This window comes from Nicotiana tabacum, chromosome 3, assembly GCF_000715075.1.
Source record: "Nicotiana tabacum cultivar K326 chromosome 3, ASM71507v2, whole genome shotgun sequence".
In the NCBI taxonomy this organism is placed as follows: domain Eukaryota; kingdom Viridiplantae; phylum Streptophyta; class Magnoliopsida; order Solanales; family Solanaceae; genus Nicotiana; species Nicotiana tabacum.
In genome coordinates, this window is record NC_134082.1 from 133667854 (window position 1) to 133692496 (window position 24643).

Here is a 24643-nt window from a genome sequence, read left to right on the forward strand (position 1 = left end):
GCTCTTATCTCGTTTCTAAGTCTTTCACATAATATCAACTGCTTAACAACTAGCATAAAAATATATCACGTATTTTTAGAACCACTAAATCAAATATAATTATCATTATTATTTTCACGGTAAACAAGGTGCATCGTTAACGAAATGATATTCCAAATCAAATCAAGAACGGGGGTCATTGAAAGTTTAGGACGAAGAATTGGTATAGAGCAATTCATCTAAATCTGTACACCGACAAGTGCTAACAACAACGGCGGAGATTTTCAGGTGGTTTCCTTATTTCCGTTCCTGCGTACTGGCATTGCTTAATTGAGAAGCTCGTCTGCCACCTATGTGAAAGAAAGTTTCTATTAGTAAGGTCCAAGGCGGCTCCATGAAATTAGTGACCTAAAGCTAAATTTTAATAAGAAGTTTTATACTTTTTTTTATTAGTACATATACACACATATACAAAAAATAAAATAAAATAATCTTGCCATTTTTTTCATACTTATTGTTTATAGTATATATTCTTAAATGACATAAAGTCTTTAACTTCACATAGTAATATTATTATTTAAATTATAAAAAGAAATTTTAAATAAATAAGATATTAGACATGTATTTGCAATATGTTACCTTTGAAATTATTGTAAAAAATATATTTACTAATATGAAGATTTAAGTAGTTTAATTTAAAATTTTAAAAATATTTTTTACTATTAAAGAGTAGACACCTTCCTTTCTTTTCTTACAAATTATTTTGTAATTTTTTTCTACAAACGTTAATATTGTCTAATTTGAAATAAAATTATAAAATTTATTATTAAAAGGTTTGGGGGACCTAAATCAAGGCTTTACTTGTCTCTTACTAGAGTCACTTGTCCATCCCTGACATTCTTAATCAAATTTATAGTCTCATTTAAGATAAAGCGACAATGACAAGAACATTAAAGGCAATGAGTATGTCATTCAATTACCAAATGTGAATGAAGCTGGTTGAATAATATGTTCATAGTAGGGCAATAGTTTGTAAATAATTATTGATCGTCAATGAGGGGTGGCTCAATAAAGCTGGTGGCCTAAAACCAAAATATATTAAAAAGACTCCGAAACTTCTTTTATAAAATCTATATTAAATAATGAGACACAAAAAAACTTATATGACTTTGATATAGCGGTGAGAGCGCAACTCATGATGTATGAGTTAGGCACACGTCATATGGTATTGAATTCTTCCCTTAAGTGAAAATGGTAAAGGGTGAGCCCATTATCCATCGTGTTTTGAACCTTGCGACATTTGTCTCGGGGATTTTTAGTTAAAAAAGACAAGACACAAAAAAACTTACTTTTTGGTGTGTGGATCAAATAAATATGACAAAAAGGAATACTTAAAAGACAATTTGAGTTGAAATTGGTAAGTAAAATCGTGAGAACCATAAAAAAGACTATATATAATGAAAGAAAAATAAAATTAATAAGAAAGTAAATATATTATTTAATTTAGCGAGAAAAATATATCCAATTAACTCACTCAATCTTAGTCTATCAAGTGTTAAATATAAATTATGCACTATATATCATATAATAATATAGCAGTGCTTTTTTATTTTAACCCTTAATTACCCCTACACCCGCCCCTGGTAAGGTCCGAACTCCGAACTATCGACATAGCAAAATTGCTAGCAATTGCAGCAATAACCAATTAGTCAATATAGAGTAGTGATAAAATAAATTCTCATTTGCTTGCTTGAACTGTATTGGCAGGACCGCGGTGTGCTCGAGGAAATGCGGAGCCCAAAAAACTACTCTAGTGATAATGTGGCGTATCATTTGCTAATCACAGTAGTAGCAGGTGATGTGTATATATTCTACGAGGAAGAATTCTCTGGAACTACTTGATGTCCTTATACTGACGAATTTGGAAAATTCTGATCTAATCTGCAAATTCATATTTTCTTCAGCTGTATTGTTACAAGCAATTGAGGTTGTTTCAGTTGTTGCACCAAATACTGGTTGCTATGCACTGGATAACTCCAGCCACATTCACGATTTTGTATCCTTTGAAATTTTTGCTAGTCGATTTAGTGAGATGCGCACAGAAATGCTGAAATTGTTCCATTTTCAGTGGCGTAAAATACAGAAATTTAACCTTTATAATGTCATGCTGCTGAACTTTGCAATCTTCTTATATTTCTTATTCTGATAAAATAAATCTCGTTGTATTAAATCACCATGACGGTGCCACAATACTTGCAAACTTCTTATATGTTATTTTTGATCCTTCGAGATCTGAAATGATTAAACCTGGCCGTATTATTAGAGGTGCATTTTGAATAAAGTTGTGTTTCTTAACCTGTGTCTCAGAGTAGCTGGATTGGACATCCATTTGAGTATGAGGGGAAGGTGATGTCTAATTTGATGCTATGTCCACAAATGGTTTCGATTATATGCAAAATGCAATGCTCATTAGTGTCTTTTAATGTAGGAAGCTGACTTGGTGGTTCGATTTTGCAAAGATGTCGAGTCTAGATCACACACGGTAATGCATTTTAGGATGTTCTCATTTATTTTGTGATTTTGTCACTCGGTATATTACTAGATGCTTCTATCCTCTTTCCTTTCTGTTAGTACTTCTTTTTCGGAAAATGTTCTCTCCAACTGTTACAAACTTTGTCTTTTCTAGTAATCTTCAGCTAGCTCCTTCCCTACTTCTCATCTTTGCATCCCTATCCTGATGTGATGCACACAAAAACATCCTTCAGGGTTTCATACCTAATTAGATTAATAGCTGTTGAGCATACCAGTTGGTGCTGATAGTGGCTCTTCATAGTTACTTTAAAGCAAAATAAAGAAAGTTACCTTATTATTGTTCACCGCATAACAATCCCTATATTATTGTCTGTTGCTAAAATCTTTGTATTAAATCCTTGTATTAGACCATAAACAAAACAACCTGTTACTGTCAGATTTTTGGTTAGTTTTCTCTGTGGTTGTGATGAGTAATTTCTTAGGGGCTGGCACCTCTGAAGTACATAGGAGTAGAAATTAGCTGCCTATCAAGAACCGATGAATAAATAAAAGCTGGATTTGCTTGTGAGTGCCTAGTGAAAGTGGGGAAAATGATTCTTACTCAACTCCATGCATCTTTCATAATTCACTGTATCTTGTAGATTGTTAAAAATACCGAGCTGTTATACTAAGAGAATGTCTACTTGATTAACTAGTCCATTCTGTGCTCTTGTAACGCTGATGCCTTATGTAATAAAGAGTGAACCTGAATTACAGGGATATGTGGACTTTGGCAGATTTGATAAACTCTACTATTTTCATACTGGGTCTGGACATGTCAGCTTCATTCAGGTAAGCTTTTCAACTGTTGGTGAAATTTAATCTTATGCTGGAGAAAATTAAAGACTCCTGCATGTCTGTGCAAGACTGTGATGCCTATTGGTGCAATTGGGAAGTGAAATGTATTCTGTTTGTTCTATTGGCTGGCTGGGGCCCCCCCCCAAACCCAAAAAAAAAAACACTTCCTTGGGATTGACATAATTGTTGTTCTCTTTGCTGGCTGCATTATATGGCCCACGGTAATTGATAGGCTCTAGGCATGTGTGGCTTGTGTTCTATTTCTGCTCCGTGGCATATAAAACCGTACAGAGCTACGAGACTTTAGTGATTCATCTAAACAATTGTTTCTTGGTTCGCTGCAGCTGTTTACTACATAAACTGGAAATGACAGTTAATAAATTAGCTGAGAAAAGAGCGATTGACTTTAGGAAAAAATTTAATGCGGGGTTATACAGTGGGCTTATTTACTGATTTGTTAGCTGTAGGTGTATTAGTAGAGTTAGCAGACATGTTTATACATACTAGTAATTGGGATAAGCAAAACACTTGGATCACTTTGAGCTTCAACTTGTGAAGTATGTGCTTCAAGTCGCATCAACCTGCTCCCCAGATGCATTGCTCCCTTGCTTCATGTTGCTCTGTCACTTGAATTAACAAAGTGCCTTCTTTTCAATTCCGATTCCCTGCAAGTCTAATTTTAATTTACATTGTTTCTATTGTCCCCAGGAATATTTCAACGGTGACCTGATGAACTGCGAGCAGAGTTATGATAAGATGGGCCGAACAGCTCAGGTTTGAATGATCTCTCTCTCTCCAGCTATGTAACCTTTTTTTATGTGTTGTACTTTCAAGAAATCATATTATAGATCTTCCCAAAATATAAAAGTGAGTGGACAATTTGGAAAGAAAGGAACCTGAGATGCTTTGAAGATACAACCAGCTCTCTACAAAAGATTAAGATGAAGTGTATTCTTCTTTTGTTTTTGGTTTAAATCAGAATATGTAGAGGATCCTGATTTAATCCTAGAGGTTTTGAGTTCCTTGTAGGAAGAACAAGGACTATATTTTTGCTTTTCCATATTGTAATTGCCTATTTTGGCTTCCAGCACAAAGTTTGTACTGATGATTTTTTGAATATATTGGACACTTTACCTTCTAAAAAAAAAAGAAGAAGATAAAAGTGAGTAGTGGGCCCTATAGGAATATCACTTTCCAATATTTGGTTTACATGTACTGAACTCCAACACAATTGGATTGACTCTCTCACTTCTGGATTGATAGGTAAATATCATATGTGGAAACTGTCCTCAGGGACAATGCAAAGGTATGCAAACCCTTCATTTGACTAGTAAGATAGTTTGTTAATGCAAGATGCATGAAATAGCCTCAATAAATTACAAACTGTACGAGTTAGTGTTTTTGATTAATCTCTGAAATACCTCTGAAACAGTCGACTGATTCTGAAAATTTAGATCTACAATGGCATCATAAACATGAAGCCTGGGGGTCAGCTAGGAGATACATAATTTTGATATCACATATTAATGCACCAAAAGTTGCCAGCCGAAATGGTGTACAAAGTATTGCAAGTGTTAAATAACTTTGAACATGCCATTTTTGGTGGCTCATATTTGCGTGACTTATCCAGTGAATGTACAGTGAATTTTACTAAAGTTGCTAGTGAAATCATTATTAGCTGTTGACCATTGTGTAAATCTTATATACCTCTATTAGGTTTCGCCATGGCTCTTCATGTTGGGGTAGAATATTATGTCCCTCTGATTGGCAGTGTATCGTGGTTCCTGGAATTGAGTCACGAGGTTGATCTATATGCAACAAGTGCTAATTAGAAAATCTACCAGAAGTTATGTCATTTATTCGTGTATCCCTTGATGTGTATCAGGTTATATAAGGACAAAGCTAATCACCCGTGTAACTGAGATATGTACATGGCTCGATGAATTGATGTAAGACAGATGTCTTATTCTTGGTGCTTTGGTCCGTGTTTAGAAAATGTGATTTGTGTGGTTTAGTTTGTCTTATGATCCTGAATTAGGCGAAGACCAGCATACTGCTAAGTTTGGTTTTCGATTCCAGGGATGTGATAAAGGCAGTAGGTCTTTGCGTTGCTTAACGGTATGCGAGTTGCTGACAGAGTGACAGGTCACGGGCCTGAATTTCATCTTTAGTTTTGAAGTGTATTATTGGTCTAAATCTGTTAGTCATGTATTCTCTTTCTCCCTGGTTTCTGTGTCATATGTACCTCACTGTTAAAATTAAAAGCTAATTTTTTAATGGAATAACTTCTGCTGGTGGTATAGATAGTGATTTTTCGCAGAAAAGAGTGAAGTAGTAGAAGACGCTAGGTTCTTTAATCTTTGTCTGATTTGACTGAGGAATCCACTACTATCTCTTTGCTTAAGAATGACGTGGGATTTGGAATTTTGAGAGTCAGTTATAGTCTTATAGAATCTGTCTTTGTCTTGCTAATTATTTGGTTAAATTCAATTCCTCAGGTGGACTTGGATGCATCTGCAATGTTGAATATGATTCTACTTGTAGGTATTTTCCCATCATTCAGCTGATATTCAATGTGTTTTCACACCCTCCCCTGTGTCCCCTTTCCAACAAAAAAAGAAAAAAGAGAGAAGCTGCATGTTGGAGTGAGGTCTAAAAGATTGGGAAAGTTCACAGTCTCCTCATTCCATTTTATAACTGTATAGTATTGGGTTTGCAGTTTAAGATATAAATGTGACTTATATATTATATTAGTTATATTGGAAGAAAATATTAATCTAATGGTTGAAAAGTTGGTTTGACAGAGAAATCATCCCATTAAAATTTACAATTTCAATAATTTAAGATTTTCTACCTCTTGAAGTTGTGGAGAGAGTGCATATAAATTCAAATAGAGGGAGTATATATTTGGAGTTGTGGGTGCATTCCCTTTCCAGACCCTTGAAAAGGAAAGACTTAAGATTAACACTATTCTCATGTCTCCTTTAGTTGAATTACTTCATTAGATGCTTGCATTCCCTGACAACTGGAAGTGGGGTGAGCATGAGGTGGGTTCACAACTCTTATGGGGTATGCTGTAATTGTAGTGTGTTTCTCACAGGATGGCATATTTTCTTGTCCAAGTTTACTTTTGGCAGTTATTAACACTTCTCATCAATAATTCAATATATAAAGTTTGTAACTTGTACTACATTTCATTTTGTTTGTTAATCGTTATGTTTTATTTTCAATACAGTACGTAATCCATATCTGATCTGATTTTGAATTTAATCAAATTGACCTTTAACTATGATATGATTTTTTTTTTTTGGATAAGGTAAATTGTATTAATCAAAAGGGAGAGAACTCCCGTATACAGGAGGTATACCAAAAAGTAGAGAATTTACATCAGAACATGATTCTCTACAAAAGACGCCCAATCTTCTATACAAGTAGGAGCTATATGAGTGCACCAAAAAGCGATCAAAGATAAATGACTATTCTTAAGATGTGAAAACTCAATCCCCTCAAAAGCTCTCCTATTTCTCTCCCCCCCAAACTATCCATATGAGAGCTAACGGGGCGAACTTCCACGCCTTTTGCTTTCTTCTTCGACGGAAACCAGCCCGGCTATATAACATTTCATTTACAGTGCTTGGCATCATCCATTAAACACCAAAAAGATTCAGGATTGCCCTCCACAAACCCGAGGACACAGGGCAATGCAACAAAAGATGATCAACATCTTCCCCTGAGCTTTTACACATGTAGCACCAACTAACAAGTGTAATTCCTCTCTTTCGCAGATTTTCAGCAGTCAAAATCACTCCCCTCGCCACTAGCCATGCAAACAAGCACACTTTCGTGGGCGTCTTAGGAATCCAGATCGAGGAGTATGGAAAAGTGACCTCCTCTCTCACCAACATACTCTGATAAAAGGACCTTATGGTGAACAAATCATCGCCACGCAAACCCCATCTCCAAGAATCACAAGATGGCTGGGGCCTGTCTTGCCCATATAGCAGTGTCAACAAATCTTGGAGCTCCGCAATCTCCCAATCTTGCATGTTCCTTCTAAATAAGAGGTCCCATACTACCCTCCCTTCATGCTCCTTACGAATCTGTTGGACCATCCATTCTTTCTGGTTTGAAACTCTGAAGACGTGGGGGAAGGAGACCCTCGGAGTATCCTCTCCACACCATCTATGATTCCAAAAGCTGATTCTCCTTCCATCTCCCGCCCTGTAAGTGATGTTGCCACTGAAAGCTTCCCAATTCTTCATTATGCTCCTCCACATGCCACACCCGAAAGGTGCTGTGATTGCCTTGGTCCTCCAACCCCCTCCCGCGGAATCGTACTTTTCTACTATGACCTCCCTCCATAGAGCATGCTCTTCTACCCCGAATCTCCACAGCCACTTCCCCAACAAAGCTCTGTTGAATACCCTAAGATCTTTTACTCCAAGTCCACCCCACTTCTTTGGGGAAGTGACTGTCTGCCAATTCACTAGATGAAACTTTCTAGTTCCATTAGCGCATCCCAAAGAAAATTCTTTGAAGCCGCTCCAGTTTTTCTGTGATGCCACAGGAACTTGCAACAGGGACAAGTAATAGGTGGGCATACTCGATAAAGTGCTTTTAATAAGCATTACCTTACCGCCTTTTGACAAGTACCTTTTCTGCCAGCCTGCTAATCTTTTTTCAATCCTTTCGATCACTGGATTCCAACCGTAGTATCCTTATGCGAAGCGCCCAATGAGAGACTCAGGTAGGTAGTGGGAAGGGAGCCCACCTTACATCTGAGAACATAAGACAAAGCATCAATGTTAGCAATTTTGTTTAATCAAGCTAAGAGAACATCTCTTGCACTGCTTTAAATAGCTGCTGCTCAACTTACCCATTTACTCATTGCCATGACAGACCTCTTTTTGGACCTAGAAATGAGGGACATTTCTCAACCTGTACGGTGCAAAGAAATTGTGGAATTGTAATGCTTCATAAAACCGATATTATGAAGTATGAATTATTCTATATTATCTCTAAACTATGTATTGGTGACAAGATATGAGGGCAAAGTTGACCAGATTAACTAAAAGTTTTGATTATTGGGAAAGAGTTACATAAAATATTGTGGATTTTGTGACTTCTTCACTAAATGTGGGGGTTTTGAAACTGCATGAATTTGTACACTTCTACTTCAAACTTGTCTAGCTGTATGTCTGATATCACTTTTGGACAGAGCTGTCGTTGAACTTGCCATTCCATGTGAGAAACCAGGTCTGCGAGTCTTCGAAGGTTTCACAGTTGGTTTTCATCCAAGGTCATGGGAAATTGTAAGGGAACCGTTTTTTCTTTCACCCGGTACCTTCAAATTGTCTTACAGGCTTATGGTGTGGAGGCCCTTGCTTGTGAATTTACAGGTTTACAATGGGATGACTCAATTGGGCTATGAAGAAGCTCACAAGGAATTCAGGTAAAGGGGTTATCTCATTACTTACAAAGTATTATCTCTTCTTAGTTTATTACAACTACTCCCTATATCGGACATGGTTGTCTTACTTTACTCTTTTGGACTACCAGATAATTTATCTACCTTCTTTAAGTAGAAGCCTTCTTACATTTACTCGTTAATTGTTGAATACTGTACTGCTGCATACATCACATTGGACCCCATTTTTATTCTAATACTACTTCATATTCATAAAGTTAGCATATCTTTGGATCTGCGTCCACTTTGCTTTAAACAACTGCATTTTACAACTATAATCTTATACTCCATGTGCATTCAAGCTAAGATAATCAAAAGAAGACCGTGGATTTTTCTTGTTGCTCTTGTTTTTTTTAATTTTTTTTTCTTTTCTACTTATTTTTATCTTCTGCTGCTTATCTGTTCGAACAAATCTTTGTATCTTCATTTTTCTAGTCTGACATCTGCGTCCACCTAGGTATCTACCATTTTTTCGAACTGTGGAGGTATTATGGCTCGTCATATTGGTTCTAGCAAAGTTCTAATGGATACTACATTTGAAATTATGAGGGCGGAGAGAATTCAAACTGAGTCTTGATTGATGAATAGCAATATTCTTATGCCTTGACATAGAATATGTATGGGTTATGTAGTTTTCTATATGGTTACTTTTGCCTTTTATGTAGGACAGTAATTGTGTTTTATAGTTGAGTTCTATTTTGTAACAGGATAGATCCTGCCAATCATAAGATGTTGAATTGGATAGAAATACTGGCTCAAACTTAAGAAGTACACATTTGCTGACGTAGTCATCTGTCATCTGAAAACAGGGAACAGGGAAAAAATTGGAATAGAGATTTCTGGTTTTGGGTGGCCAAATTAGTCACCTTCCAAAATCTGCTTTTCCTTCAATATGAAGTTCGGCAACTCTTTTCAGTAAAACACAGTTTCCCTTCATGATTGCATAGAGATGCTTTGCATTTACATATGAATGTGCTTTTGTTCGGGTAACCAAGCACAATACCATAGAGATGACTAGTTGTAATCCTAGGTTTTTTTGCTGGTCAACTTTGCCAACAGTTTCCCACTGCCTATTTTTGTGTGCTTGTGAATGTCTTATGACTTCTAAGTTTGTTAGGTTCCAATACACATTTTGCCCACCCTATGTGCTTTTATACTCGATCAGTTCTTTTGGGGTTGAGACTTCCATGTTTTATCGTAAGCTGCATAGCTACAGCAGTCTTTATCATATCACTGTCTAAATTGCTTAAAGTAACTTCAATTGATTCTTCATTTATTTTGTAGCTTCAGCACTGCACAAACTCGTGTAGCCCTTTATATGACTGCTGTTGCTTCGGTTTCGGGTTGTGTGCAGAAACCATTAATAAAGGTGTTTAAGCTTTTTGTTATGCATTTATTCTTTTTGTGCTTGAATATTTTCACTTGGAAATCACTGTTTTTCCCTTCTTTCCCTGCCCCTCTCCATATACATGCCAGGTTGCTCCAGAGAAAGGGTTAAAGGTCACATTATCTGGTTCAGCAGCAACTGGTGGATCACCAACAACTTTGTCTCCAACAGTATTACTGATCGACTGGAGATGTATAATGACTCGACTGTTCCTCTTATTAGATTATTTGGGGAGATTTTTCTTGTTTTGCTATCATATAATCTTTTGCCTCTACCTTTTGTTCCTCTAAATTGCTGATTGTATTTTCAGGTGAAGTTGCTCGTGATTCCCCATATGAAGTTGAGGTCACCATCCCTGTAGAAAACTACGACCCCGTTCAGTTCACCCTCACAAAGATGTGTGGTAAGTGCAATCTGGCTTTTATTCGACTACACTTGTATGTACCATCTATATATGCTTCTCAAATAATGAGCATTCATTTCGCTCATTGAGCAATGCATGTTTGAGTCTTTGACAATGTGCGTCTACAATAACAGTTAACTAACTTTTGAGTAAACTTGAAATCCGGTTTTTCCTCTTATGTGCTTTTTTACCAAAATGTTTGTGAAGTCCTTTCTTCAGTCAAGTTTTAGCCTTCAGTTTGATCTGGTCTCTAAAATTGATTCAATTCAACTGCATTCCAATATTCTGAAGTAGACCATTGGTAATCTAACCCCACCACTAGCCAAATCAATGTAAGAGTACATGCAAGCATCCCATGTCAAATGTATAAAATGCGAACAATTGCAGAATGCGAAAGAAACAGAAAGATGGAAAGCAGTCTCATCTACAAAAATGATAACTAGAATAATAAAACAAAAGCAACAAAAACAAAAGGAAAAAGAAAAGAATGTGGTTCATTCTCTTAAGCTAACCATCTCCAGCCTCCCCTGCACTTATCCACCTTTCCCACCATAAGATTATCATTAGTAAAGATATTAGGGTAAGAATTGGGGGTTTGGGGGGAGAGGGGGGGGGGAGGGGGAATAGTAGTGTATCTGGGCAGAGGGAAGATCTGGATTGGTGATGTTTTCGCGTAATATGAATTATGTAGTCGTAACAATATTGTTTGTCCTTTCTAGCTGGCGCTCTACTATTCTGAGTGGCTGTCCATTTATATCATGATAATAGAATAAAATCTCTGCAGAATATCAGCAAAGCGAAGGCGGAGATGCTGCAAGAGGATGGGCCATATTTGGTGTACTCTCATGCATGTATGTCATGTTCCTTTTCAACCTCTTATTTCATGTTGAAATGTATGAGTGAATTCTTCCAGATCTTATACGGTTATACTTCATATGTTTTGCTGCTGCACAGTTGGTAGTCTTGGTTAGGAAGTTGTCGAGGCTGTAGCTGAGATTTATATTTTGAATACTGTTTCATATATAAAGATGCTTCTCTTGGTCATCTTGTGTATCATATAAATATGACATTTTGTGGTACAGATTATTGGTTGCCTCAACACTGTTCTGCTTTGGAGGGTTCATTTACAAGGCACGTGTGCAAAATCAGGTAGGTTTACTAGTTATGCTTTTTGCTGTCTTCTATGCTCTCTCTTTTAGTCCAGCTCTGTTTTCAATTGTATGATTCTCTTGCAACATTTAGTAATTCATTACAATTCATTTTCACAGCGCGGGCTTGATGCATTGCCTGGAATGACACTTTTATCCGCATGTTTGGAAACTGTAAGTCTACCTATTTGTGCAGCTTAACTTCTTGGGATGGTGTGGAAGGCTTTGGGTCAGCTGTCAATACATTTATTTTAGGAGGCCAAAAAAGTGAAGCATGTGAAGAGGTTACACTGCAAGGGGAGAGTGACAGATGAAGGTGTAAGTAGTGCAAGGGGTATGGTTGTTCAGGCCAGGGTAAGGGCGTATGGATGTTGTAGAAGGGTATACTAGGGGAAAACAGTATTTTGAGCATGCTGTGAAAATCATGCGCAATGAACTGGTGTACTGTGCTGAATTTACCTTCTTAGCTCGTCTAACCTGCACTATTGGAACTGAAACACAGGTAAGCGGGGGAGGCCATGGCTACTCACGACCTGAAGATGTCAACAATCGTTTTGTAAATCAAGCTTCATGGGAGCGTCAACCTGCTTCTGCTCAAGCAACACGGAGAACTAGTGAAGTTAGGTACGGGTCAATCTAAGTCATGTTTGTTTCTAGATGGAAGAGCCTTGCCCACATCCCAGGCCAGTGTTTCAAGTTAGAAATGTGCACAAGACGGGTCACTCTTTAGAAGCAACTGATATTTGGTGCTCTGCTTCTGCATATAAAACATTGCCTCATCCTCTCGCATTCTTGCTAACTGACGAACTAAGAAATGTTTTGAGAGCTACTGTTTGCATGACTAGAATGAAGCTCTGAAATAGACCAGATTACCAATTTCTTACTCCTATTAGTTCCCTAGGCCACCTCCCGTTAATTACTGGCTGTCAAGCAGCCACTTGCTTATTCAAAATGAGGCGAAAATGCTGTGAATTCGAATGTTTATTGGTTATCTTGTTCATGGTATATAGATTTATGGAACACTGGCTTTTGACATTCTTATTGAATTGATATGGTACTATGGTAGACGGTAATTTTGAAATCCAATAACCTATAGGAGAATTAAGATTCCTGTAGCAAAAACCATGCCGTCAGTATCAACAGATAATAGCGCTGGTTCTAGACTAGTGTGGTTGCTGCGTCTTTGCAGGTTCTACAATGTTTGGTTCCGACAAGTCTCCTATATTTATCAAATCAGCAAAATTTCGTAAAAACGGGTCAATTTTATTGTCTCGAGTGAAATCAAAGACAACCCTTAAACAGGATGAAAAACAACTGTTCAACCTCAATGTTTAACATTATCTGATTTTTGGGGTGGGCTGGGGACTCTCATTCCTCGTGATGCATGCAAAGAGCGAAGACTGTAAGAGCAAATTTGGGCTTTTCAAAACTTAGGATTCACGTTTGCTTAAGTTGCTGAGGAAGGTACTTCCTTGCACCTATTTCAGAGAGGATATAGTACAGTTCATTACTAATGAGAAAATTTAGATCGCCAATCTGCTTCAACCACATTGCCCTCATTCTAATAAAGAATTATTTTGGCATAAATGTCCAATAAAGATTATTCTGTTCATGTTTGAAAAAGTAGAGGAGCAGTTCTCCTAACATTTTTTTCCTGTTATTTTTATGATATATAGATTGGACCAATCAGATACACCTAATATTCGCTTACCCATTCGTAGGTCACCTTCCTCACTTCTGTAACGCATGAGAGCAGACATACACCAAGTTACACTAGTACTAGTATTTTAATAAACGGGGATTGCCATTTCGATTTTCCTGAGAAAGAAATTGTCAATTGCGTAGCTCATAGTATACAAGAAAAGCATAATCAATATTTTATTTGTTTGACCACCTTGATGAAGATGAATTCCCAACTTCTATACATCTACGAACTAATACAGTTTATTTGAATGCAATAAAATTTAGCGGAAAAGTTGAATATTTCATATAGTAGTAAATAGTATTCAAAATAAATAAGTAAATTATAAGCGTTAAATTATAGTAGTAGTTGTTTACTTCCAGTTATTAATGAATTGAAGTTCAGCAGTGCTTTCACATGAAACTGAAAGGAGGAAAAACAAAAGGTTAAGCTTCATATGCTGATAAATAAAACAAAAAAGAAAAACAAGATAAGGAAGAAAGGCTTGTGTAATAGGAGATGAAGAAATTCGGTCAAATAAAATTAATATTATGGAGGTCTTCTTTTGTCAACAAAGCAGGTGATTTCTGTCCCCACTTTTATCAACTCTTATGTTTCATGAATGTTTGTCATCTCTGCACCCCTCATACCAAAAGAAATCAAGGTATGTGCGGGGTTGACCAGATCAAGTCTTTCTCTCATGTTTAATTTTATACTTTCATTAAAGATTTTCTAGAACTAATTAATCTGGATTTTGGGTAGGAGAGGACGAAGCCATTCATCCATACTAATATCAAATCGATTTTACAGATGAACTTTGACAATTGTGTCCCAAGAATCATTTGTTTAAGAAGCCGATTAATTGTTTTATTCCCTTAAAGTTGGACCGCATCAACTTTACAAAATCTCGAAAATGTAGCTAAGTCAACAATTAGTAAGATTAAGAGTCATAATCAACTTTTTGTCATGCATTACAATTGAGTGGATGCTGGAAATTAACATTTACGTAGCTGGTGAATGTCCTCTAATTTTACAATCATGGACCAGATCAATCATTTACTTGTAGAACACAAGTTTAATTTGCTTCACTTGGTCAATCAAGCAGAAACATACTAATCCTAACAAAAAAGCTACCAACTCCATATGTTATTTGTGTGCCCTTTGTACCTCTTCTTTCATTGGACACACTATATACTGGTGAAACTCTATTTCAATTTCATCACAGCAAAGTTGCCTTCTTTAATATTCAAACTTCTTCAATACCAAATCTTTAAAACTTAGCTTCAAGATGGCTCAGTCCATGAGCTTCTTTTTTCTCATAGGTCTCCTTGCTTTTGCACCGCTTTGTTTCTCTGCTAAGACAAGTGGTGGTTCGCTATACCCACAATATTATTACCGATCATGCCCAAAAGCGCAAGAAATTGTCAAGTCTGTTGTTGCCAAGTCTGTTGCCAAAGAAGCTCGAATGGCTGCTTCGTTACTGAGGCTCCATTTCCATGACTGCTTTGTCAAGGTAAAACATAGCTTTGCTACTGAACCCGTTCCTAACAAACTACATCTGCCCCTGTTAACATAACAAAGTGTAACATGACCATTCGACATGGCAAAGTTCAGAATTTGGAAAAGATTTGATACGAAGTTGGAAACTTGCAGCACACTAGCATGCAAGAACGCACCTACTAAAAGTTACTTGCTATGAACAAAATACAGGCTGCTTTTTCTTTCCAATATTGATATGTATTATAAAGTTGATGGCTAATTATTTGTTTTACTATGCCATGTAGGGTTGCGATGCGTCTTTGCTTCTGGACAGCAGCAGAGGTATAGTAACAGAAAAAAGATCAAACCCCAACAGGAATTCAGCTCGTGGATTTGAAGTCATTGATGAGATTAAATCTGCACTGGAGAAGGAATGCCCTCAAACTGTATCTTGCGCTGATATCTTGGCACTTGCTGCAAGGGATTCTACTGTTTTAGTAAGTAGAGCCACTTAAAATTGATCATACAACTTTACTAGGAGGCCTAATAAAACAGAGCTAACTTTTATTTTCTTTATACAATACAGGCTGGTGGACCAAACTGGGAGGTTCCATTGGGAAGAAGAGACTCCAGAAGTGCCAGTTTAAGTGGCTCCAACAATGACATTCCTTCTCCAAACAACACATTTAATACCATTCTCACTAAATTCAAGAGACAAGGTCTTGGTCTTGTTGACCTTGTCGCTTTATCTGGTAAAAACTCCTACTCTTAGACATTGCTTAATTTTTAGACAGACTAGTTTTCTCACGTGAAACCAATAGTTAATACCAATAAATCACTATCTATGCAGGGAGCCACACAATTGGAAATTCAAGATGTACCAGCTTCAGACAAAGGCTCTACAACCAATCAGGAAACAGTCAGCCAGACTCTACTCTGGATCAATCATATGCTGCTCAATTGCACAACAGGTGCCCAAGATCTGGAGGTGATCAGAACCTATTTTTCTTGGACTTTGTTTCCCCCACAAAATTTGACAACAGCTACTTCAAGAACTTGTTGGCTTCAAAGGGCCTTTTGAATTCAGACCAAGTTCTTATAACTAAGAGTCAAGCATCATTAGCCTTGGTGAAACAATATGCAGAGAACAATGCGCTTTTCTTCGAGCACTTTGCCAAGTCTATGGTTAAGATGGGGAACATTTCACCTTTGACAGGTTCCACGGGAGAGATCAGGAAAAATTGCAGGAAGATGAACTGATCTTAAAAGAGCTAGCACAACTTCCATTGCCAAAACAAAGTCAATAATTGTCCCTTTATTGATATGTTGTTATGTATCTTTCTCTTGTTCATTTGTTTTACATTCTTCTAGTTTATTCAATATTCGTCCTTGAGGATCGCATTGCTTGTGCCATCCTCATAGACAGTTATTGTTGTTCGAGGGGTACTTTAGGTTGCTTTTGTCAAAAGTGTGCTAAACAGAAATTAATGCATGGGTTCATACACATTATCTGAAACACATGGCCATCTGTTTGGAAATTGCTAATCATGAATCTATACCACTCATAGTCTTAGGGGTCGTTTGGTTGGAATAGGGCTTATGCCGGTATAAGTTATGTTGGGATAAGTTATGCTGAGATTAGTTATGCTGGGATTGTTGTTTATTCACTCATTGGTATGTTATATTGAATGACAATAGTATAATTTCTAAGAAGAAGGTATAAGTTATATCGGTGCTAATTACCCCACCCCCTATAAGGTATAAGTTATTCCGGCGTTAAAATTAACACCGAGATAACTTATACCTGGTTTGCTAACCAAACAGAATATTAAGGTGGTATTAAATTTTTATACCACCCCTATACCTTCTTATACCTCATACCAAACAACCCCTTAAAGTTTTAGCAGCCATCTCACTTTATTTTAACAGTGGAGCAATCGAATTGAACAAATAAAAGAAGCTGCAGATGCATATACTATATCAGCAGACAAACATAAATTGGTATAGAGATGAAAAAGGATACTATATACTGTGATAATCTGAAAGCATTCAACGACCAAAGAAAGAGGAGGGAGTAAATTCACTTAAATCGTTATATTTGCAGCTTCTTTTCATTTAATAGTATGCAGCTGTCGTGTTGAGAGCACAGGCCCAAGGAAAAAAAAAGGAATCAATGTAAGCAGTCTGTTTCTACTGGATCACTACTGAAAAACATGGGAATTGGATGTGAGTGGCTGAAAGATTCAACAAGAGAAAAAAAAACTCAACTCACTATATACCGTGGATCAAGATAGTGGTAGAATTTTTTATGGACTTGCACATATATGGTATTAAAAAGTGATCTGCTAAGATTTTAAAGGTAAATGGATCTATTAAATACCTTGTAAAGTATGAGGTATTATGTGTAGATATCCGAATGTAGTTTCTAATTTGATGATGAGCTAAATTAGAAAACCTTGTGCACCTAGAAACAGAAAAAGAAAGAGATGAAAAATATTAGGAATAAAAGAATCACACTCCTTTTTCTTTTTGTTGAACGAGAAACTAGAGTCAAACCTAGTAAAGATAAGAAGAAAAGACGGAGAGGCGGCTTGGCATGGAAGGAATGGGAAATCATCAAGGATGACTTCTTTGTTGGTGGAACAAAGGGCTAAATAGCGAGAGTGATTCTCTGAGCCGTCTGGATTTCCAACGCCTCGAGTAACTGATCGAGATAGAGCAAGCAGTAAACGCGGATTGCCATTTCTATTAATTGAGAAGAAACTGTGCATTAGCATAGCTCAAAGTACACTGGAAAAGCATAATTAATTTTTGTCTTGTTTGACTAAACTTCTCCAACTTTCATTTATAGGTTTACAAAACTCAATCAGTGGATTGCAATAATAAAAATTAGCGGAAGAGGTTAATATTTCTTAGTGATAGGTTATATGTGTATCCTTGTTATATTTGATGATCTAACAAACTTATTGTTAAGAATCAGATAAAGAACCTGTTACACATCCTCATGTACTTAAGATCAACAAGTCTTCAGTCGGGGATGCGGTTTAACTCTTCAGAGTCAAAGGAACAACAGAGGGAATATATAGCTACTAATTCCCGTGGTGACGGTACAAGTTAACCCTCCATAGCTATAAAGTTGCTGCCTACACACGCAACAGTGCAAAAACAGTGCAACAATTAACTTTATGGGGAATGCCCTTTACCTAACTTGCTTGTATCATTCAAGTGATGTCACAAATGAAGTATTAACATCAAGCAAAGGAAAAACAAAACACTTGCACATTCAAGAATAATCAAGCACTCTCTCAAGTGATCAATCAATCTGGTAAGTGACTCTCAAGGGCATCAAGAATAAAGAACAACATAACAATGAACAGTTCCCTGTATCGAGTTATTGCATGTCCTTAGTTGTGTACTTTACTTGTAATTCCTACTTAGCTTAGTGAGAAGCACTGTGTAGAAAACCTTTGTAAATCATAAACCTTTGTGTTTATGTCTTGGCTAGAGTTAGTCGAATTGTAAAACCTTTGTAATAGAGTTATTAAAGTGACTTGTAATAGAGTTATTACAAGTTAGTGAGAGATTAAGAGGTTAATTTCTAGGTTACAATAGGTTGTAATTTGAATTTTGCTCAATAGTGAAGTTGAAATCCTATAAGGGTAGGTCGTGGTTTTTAATCCCCTGAGTTGGGAGTTTTCCACGTAAAACTCCATTGTGTCATTTATTTACTACAGTGTGCGTATGTTCTGTGGGAATTAATAAAGAACTTGGTTCTCTATATAGTTTGGTGGACCCTTAGCTTTATCAATTGGTATCAGAGCAAGTTCTTTCTATCAGGCTAACACCTAGAAAGGATCCTCATGGCTGCTCCGCCAAACTTCGAAGAAGGTCAATCTACCTACAAACCACCAAAATTCAACAGCCAATACTATGAATGGTGAAAGAAAAGGATGCATGACTTCATCATAGCTGAAGCAGGGGCGGATCTGCGTAGAGGAGACGAGGTGGTACGCCACCCTGACGCTAGGGTAGAATTTCTTATATATACTGGTATTTCACGAAAAAATGATTATTATGCAAAGAGTGGCACCCGGAATCACAAAGTGACCTTAGGTACCACGGTAAGATAGCCGCTTTCCATACAAGACCCGCGATCGAAGCTGTTGATAGGCAATGGATTTTTACTTTTCCCTCTCGGCCTTACTCGTTCCCTTTTTCCATTTGTTAATCTTTCTTCTCTTTTTCTTATATTCTTGTAATTTTGTTCATCTTTGTATTTCCTCTCAGTGTACAACTCCATTTTTACTATATATTAAACATTTGCTTCTTTTTGCTTTTTCTAGATCTACAATATTTTTCATTTGAATATAATTTTAATTATTTTCTTCTATTATCCATATACTGTTGTTTTCCCTTTGATTTTGAATAAAAGGACCAAACTTTTTTAGTTTGGTTATCATGTATTTTATAAAGTAAATCGAATTAATTCAAAATAAAATTGAATAAAAAATAGAAAATTAGCAAAATATACAGCCTAATTCAATCTCCTTGACTAATGGTAAATTTTAATTAAATATAATGGCACCCGTAGTCATCGAATCCTGGATCCGCCTCTAGGCTGAAGACTCAGAGCTCTGGGATATCATCAGCGATAGATCCATCGTTCCTACAAAAACCATTCGAGACCCAGCAGTGACAGTTCCTAAAGCAAGAAAGGAATACAACGATGTTGACCGCAAGGCTATAGAAAAGAACTTTCGAGCCAAGAAAATCCTCGTCTGTGGTATTGGACCAGATGAGTACAATAGAATTTCAGCATGTCAATATGCTAAGGAGATCTGGGAAGCTCTCCATACAGCTCATGAAGGGACAACACAAGTAAAGCAGTCGAAGATTGACATGCTACCCACAGAGTATGAGCTTTTCAGGATGAAGAACGATGAGTCTATTCAGGATATGCACAGTCGCTTCACATCTATCATCAATGAGCTTCACTCTCTAGGAGAGATCATCCCCAGGAAAAAACTTGTCAGGAAGATACTTAGTGTATTACCTGGTTCCTGGGAAAGCAAAGTAAATGCTATCACAGAGGCAAAGGATCTGTAGAAGCTGACCATTGATGAACTTGTTGGCAATCTGAAGACTTATGAATTGAAGAAGAAGAAGGATAATGATAGAAGAGATCCCAAAAGGGAGAAGAACCCAGTCCTCAAGACGGACAACAATGATTCAGGTGGTGAGGATGCTGATATGGCCTACCTGACAAAAAAGTTTCAGAAAATGGTTCGCAGAAATGGAGGTATTCCAAAAAGGGGCAGCTCCAGCAAGCCAAAAGGGTATGACCTATGTTATAAGTGCGGTAAGACAGGACATTTTATCAAGGATTTCCCTCTCTTCAAGTAAGATCAGTACAAACACAACACTAACAAAGCATCTAAGAGGAACTCGATTCCTGACAAACGATTCAAGAGAAAAGATGTCGCTGACAATGTTGTGAAACAAGCTCTTGCTACATGGGGAAACTCTTCCAGCGAATCTGAAGAAGATGATGATCAAGGTGACAACTCCATGATGGCAGTGGAAAGTGAAGCAGCTGAGTATGACTCAATCTTTGCCCTGATAGCAAAATCTAATGATGATGATGAAGGTGACGACGATGATGATGAGGTAAACTTTCTAGATTTTCAAAGAAATCTGAAGTCTTATTCTCCGAAAAAACTTGTGTCTTTGGCAATGTGTTAATTGATGCTTATCATAGTCTTATAAATGATAAAAATGCATTAACTGTGGAACTAGGAGAAGCAGAACATGAGAGAGATGATCTAGTAGTCATTGTAGTAGATTTAAATGAAACCATTGAGAGTTTAAAAGGGAAAAAGATGCCTTAACTGAAAAAATTGCAAACATAGAACATGAGAGAGATGATCTAGTGGTTGTTGTGGTCGATCTAAAAGATACCATTGAGTATGATAAAAAAGGAGAAAAAAGTTTTTACTGAGAAGGTTGCTAACATTGAGCATGAGAGAGATGACCTATTAGTAGTGGTTGTAGACCTAAAGAAAATAATTGAGGAACTAAGAAGGGAAAGTACGCTTGAGAACACTCAAAAAGGAAATGAAGTTGTAAGTGAGGCACACCTTAGGCTTGAGAATGAGTTAAAATCAATGAAATCTAGTTAGTGTGCTGAGCTTGAGAAAAATAGACAACTTCAAGAAGATCTAGGCAAAGTGAAGAGTGACCTAGAAAAATCTCTTAAGTGGACCTGGTCCTTTGATGCAATCACTGCTATGTATACAAACAGTGGGGGAAGCAAGTAGGGAAACAGGTTCCAAAGGGAAAAGACTCCCTACAACCCTCATAGCAAGTACGTTCTGTAACTGATAACTGGTTCTGCACTTACTGTGCTAACACTAAGCACTTTAAGGAAACCTGTAAGTCCAGGTTTCAGTCTCAACAAAAAAATAAGGGTTTTGCTGAAAAATTAACTACTGCAAGGGAACCTGGACCCTCATATAAAAACTTGTGATGCCTGCTTGAACCAAAAGAGCCCTCATTCACCCATTTCCTCATTACAAGGGACTCAAACTTGTTTGGGTTCCTAAGTCTAACTCTTGATTTTCTTGTGTAGGGAACAGTGAAAGGGAGCAGCCAACAATGGTACATGGATAGTGGCTGCTCGAAGCACATGAATGGAAGTACAAATGATTTCCTTTCACTGAAGGCCCTATAGGTAGGGGGAGTGTATCCTTTGGAAATGGCAAGAATGGATACATTTTGGGACTTGGAAGGATTGGGAAATCTCTCTCTTACTCAATGGAAAATGTGTACTATGTGAACGGGTTGAAGTACAACTTCCTGAGTGTTTCTCAAATATGTGACAAGGGAAACAAAGTGGAATTTGTATCAAAGATATGCACAGTCACTAATCTTGTGACTGGTTAGTGGTGTTAGTGGCCAAAGGATACAAAAATATCTATGTTGCTGACTTTGAATCCTTGCAAAATGGGGATCTCAGTTGTCTGACTGTTGTTGATGATGATGTTGAACTATGGCATAGAAGGCTGAGTCATGCAAGCTTTACGTTGCTACACAAATTAGTTAAGAAGGACCTGGTTCGTGGTCTGCCAAAGTCAAGCTTCAAGGATCACAAGGTGTGTGATGCATGTGTAAAATAAAAGCAAGTCAGATCCTCTTTCAAGCCCAAAAAGGAATTTAGTACCTCAAGGCCACTTAATCTCCTCCATATGGATCTATGTGGAAAAATGAGGGTGTCAAGTAGAGGAGGAAAGAAGTACATCTTCGTTATAGTGGGAGACTATTCCAGATTCACCTAGACTCTATTTCTCAGAACCAAGGATGAAACCTTTCAAGTGTTAATGGTCTTTGTGAAGAAGATCCAGGTAAAGATGAGCTATAATGTAGTATGTATCAGGTCTGACCATGGGACAAAATTTGACAATGCCAAATTCGACAAATTCTGTACTGAAAATGGCATCACTCACAATTTTTCAGCTCCAAAAACACCTCAACAAAATGATGTTGTGGAGAGGGAAAATAGAACACTTGAAGACATGGCAAGAACAATGTTGATTGACAGTAGCATTGCATAAGGTTCATGGGCAGAAGCCGTCAATACCGCATGCTACTTGGTGAACAGGTGCATGATCAGGTCCCTTCTGAACAAAACACCATATGAACTGCTGAACGGAAGGGAGCCCAAGCTGACACATTTAAGGACATTTGGCTGTAATTGTTTTGTTCTCAATAATGGTAATGAAGCACTTGGAAAATTCGATGCCAAAAGCGATGAAGGAATTTTTTTAGGCTATTCACCACAGAGCAAAGCCTACAAAGTATACAACAAAAGAACTCAATGTGTTGAGGAACACATACATGTGATCTTCAATGAATCTTATTACTCATGTGGAAAGGATTCAAATGATAAAATTGATCAAGACGGAGAACAGTCAACTGTCCCTGGTGAAGTAGTTGACATGGCAAATGGAAAGGCTGATATGATGAGCCACGTCGAGGAATCAAATGAGGATGGTGAAACCATATATCTAATTGGTGGAGAGGAACCTGGTCCCTCAATCACAACAACTGAGGCTGAGAACAGAGTTGTCAATGCTGTCCAAGGCACCCCATATGCTGAGATGAGAAGCAACCAAGAATCACAGTCAGAAATACCTGAAAGTTCTCACAATGAGATTCCGGTGTCTAACTTGAAGCACAAAAGTTCACACCCCCTTGAAAACATAATCACTCCTCTTGATTTGGGAATTTAAACCAGATCAAAGACAAGAAACTCACTTGCCTTCTCAGCCTTTTTTCTCTCAAATTGAGCACAAAAATATCAAGGAAGCATTGAAAGATGCAGACTGTATTACATCTTTGCAAACAGAACTCCATCAATTTGGGAGAAATAATGTATGGAACCTGGTTCCACGACCTACTGACCGAACCGTTATGGAACCAGGTGGGTATACAGAAATAAACTTGATGAGTTTGGAAACACAACAAGAAACAAGGCAAGGCTAGTAGTTCAAGGCTACAATCAGGAAGAAGGGATTGACTATGAGGAAACTTTTGCACTAGTTGCTCGAATGGAGGCCATCAGAATCCTTGTTGCCTTTGCATCTCATATGGAATTCAAATTGTATCAAATGGATGTCAAAAGTGCATTTCTGAATGGTTTTCTAAAGGAAGAAGTCTTCGTCAAGCAACCACCTAGATTTGATAATCATGAGCATCCCGAGCATGTCTTTAAACTTGACAAGACTTTATATGGGCTAAAGCAGGCTCCTCGCGCTTAGCATGAAAGGTTGTCAAAATTTCTTTTAGAAAATGGCTTTACTAGAGGAAAAATTAACAACACCCTTTTTCTGAAGAAATGAGGGAGGAACCTACTCATTGTGCAAGTCTATGTTGATGATATTATTTTTGGAGCAACAAATGATTCTCTGTGTGAGGAATTTGCAAAACTCATGGGGAGTGAGTTTGAAATGAGCATGATGGGGGAATTGAATTTCTTCTTGGGCTTACAAGTAAAGCAAACTCCTAAGGGGACAATGATTAGTCAGCACAAGTACATCAAAGAGATGCTGAAGAGATTTGACATGGAAGGATAAAAAATCATTGATGCTCCCATTGCCACAACCACTCGTCTGGAATTGGATGAACCTGGTTCCTCTATGAATGAGACCATGTATAGAGGTATCATAGGGTCACTCCTGTACCTCATAGCAAGCAGACCAAATATTGTTTTTAGTGTGGAACTTTATGCCAGGTTTCAATCTAATCCAAAGGAATATCATTTGAAGGCAGCCAAGATAATCTTGAGATATCTCAAAGGAACACAGGACCTGGTTCTCTACTATCCCTCAGGAGACAATTTTGATTTAATTGTGTATGCTGATACTGATTACACTGGCTATCTGGTGGATAGGAAAAACACTTCTTGCATGACACATTTTCTGGGTTCATGTCTGATTTCATGGGGTACAAGAAAACAAAACTCAGTGGCCCTCTTAACTACAAAAGCTGAATATATGGCGGCTGCCTCTTACTGTGCTCAACTGCTATGGATTAAATAGTAGCTGGAAGATTTTGGTATATTTTCCGATTGCATGCCCTTACTATGTGACAATACCAATGCTCTCAACATGGCCAAGAATCCAGTTCAACATAAGAGAACAAAGTAAATTGATGTGCGACATCATTTTCTCAG

General features: G+C 37.4%; 2 protein-coding genes and 1 long non-coding RNA gene across 3 annotated transcripts; all 3 read left to right on the forward strand.

The window, feature by feature from the left end:
* The first annotated feature begins 1636 nt into the window (after nucleotides 1-1636).
* Nucleotides 1637-12789, forward strand: LOC107801567 (uncharacterized). Its single transcript, XM_016624911.2, has 17 exons — nucleotides 1637-1834; nucleotides 1944-2035; nucleotides 2347-2385; nucleotides 2468-2521; nucleotides 3268-3342; nucleotides 4057-4122; nucleotides 4612-4654; nucleotides 5847-5892; nucleotides 8567-8660; nucleotides 8748-8800; nucleotides 10100-10184; nucleotides 10292-10394; nucleotides 10513-10605; nucleotides 11390-11456; nucleotides 11688-11754; nucleotides 11874-11927; nucleotides 12256-12789. The coding sequence occupies exons 1-17, from the start codon at nucleotides 1768-1770 to the stop codon at nucleotides 12391-12393; spliced, it is 1236 nt and encodes a 411-aa protein (XP_016480397.1). The 5' UTR covers nucleotides 1637-1767; the 3' UTR covers nucleotides 12394-12789.
* Nucleotides 5072-5495, forward strand: LOC142179507 (uncharacterized). Its single transcript, XR_012707851.1, has 3 exons — nucleotides 5072-5150; nucleotides 5234-5297; nucleotides 5428-5495. It is a non-coding gene; the product is annotated as an uncharacterized LOC142179507 (long non-coding RNA).
* A 1638-nt stretch (nucleotides 12790-14427) lies between the features above and the next one.
* Nucleotides 14428-16417, forward strand: LOC107801566 (peroxidase 72-like). Its single transcript, XM_016624910.2, has 4 exons — nucleotides 14428-14947; nucleotides 15219-15410; nucleotides 15500-15665; nucleotides 15764-16417. Exons 1-4 carry the CDS (start codon nucleotides 14723-14725, stop codon nucleotides 16171-16173), a joined length of 993 nt encoding a protein of 330 aa, XP_016480396.1. The 5' UTR covers nucleotides 14428-14722; the 3' UTR covers nucleotides 16174-16417.
* Nucleotides 16418-24643: the final 8226 nt, after the last annotated feature.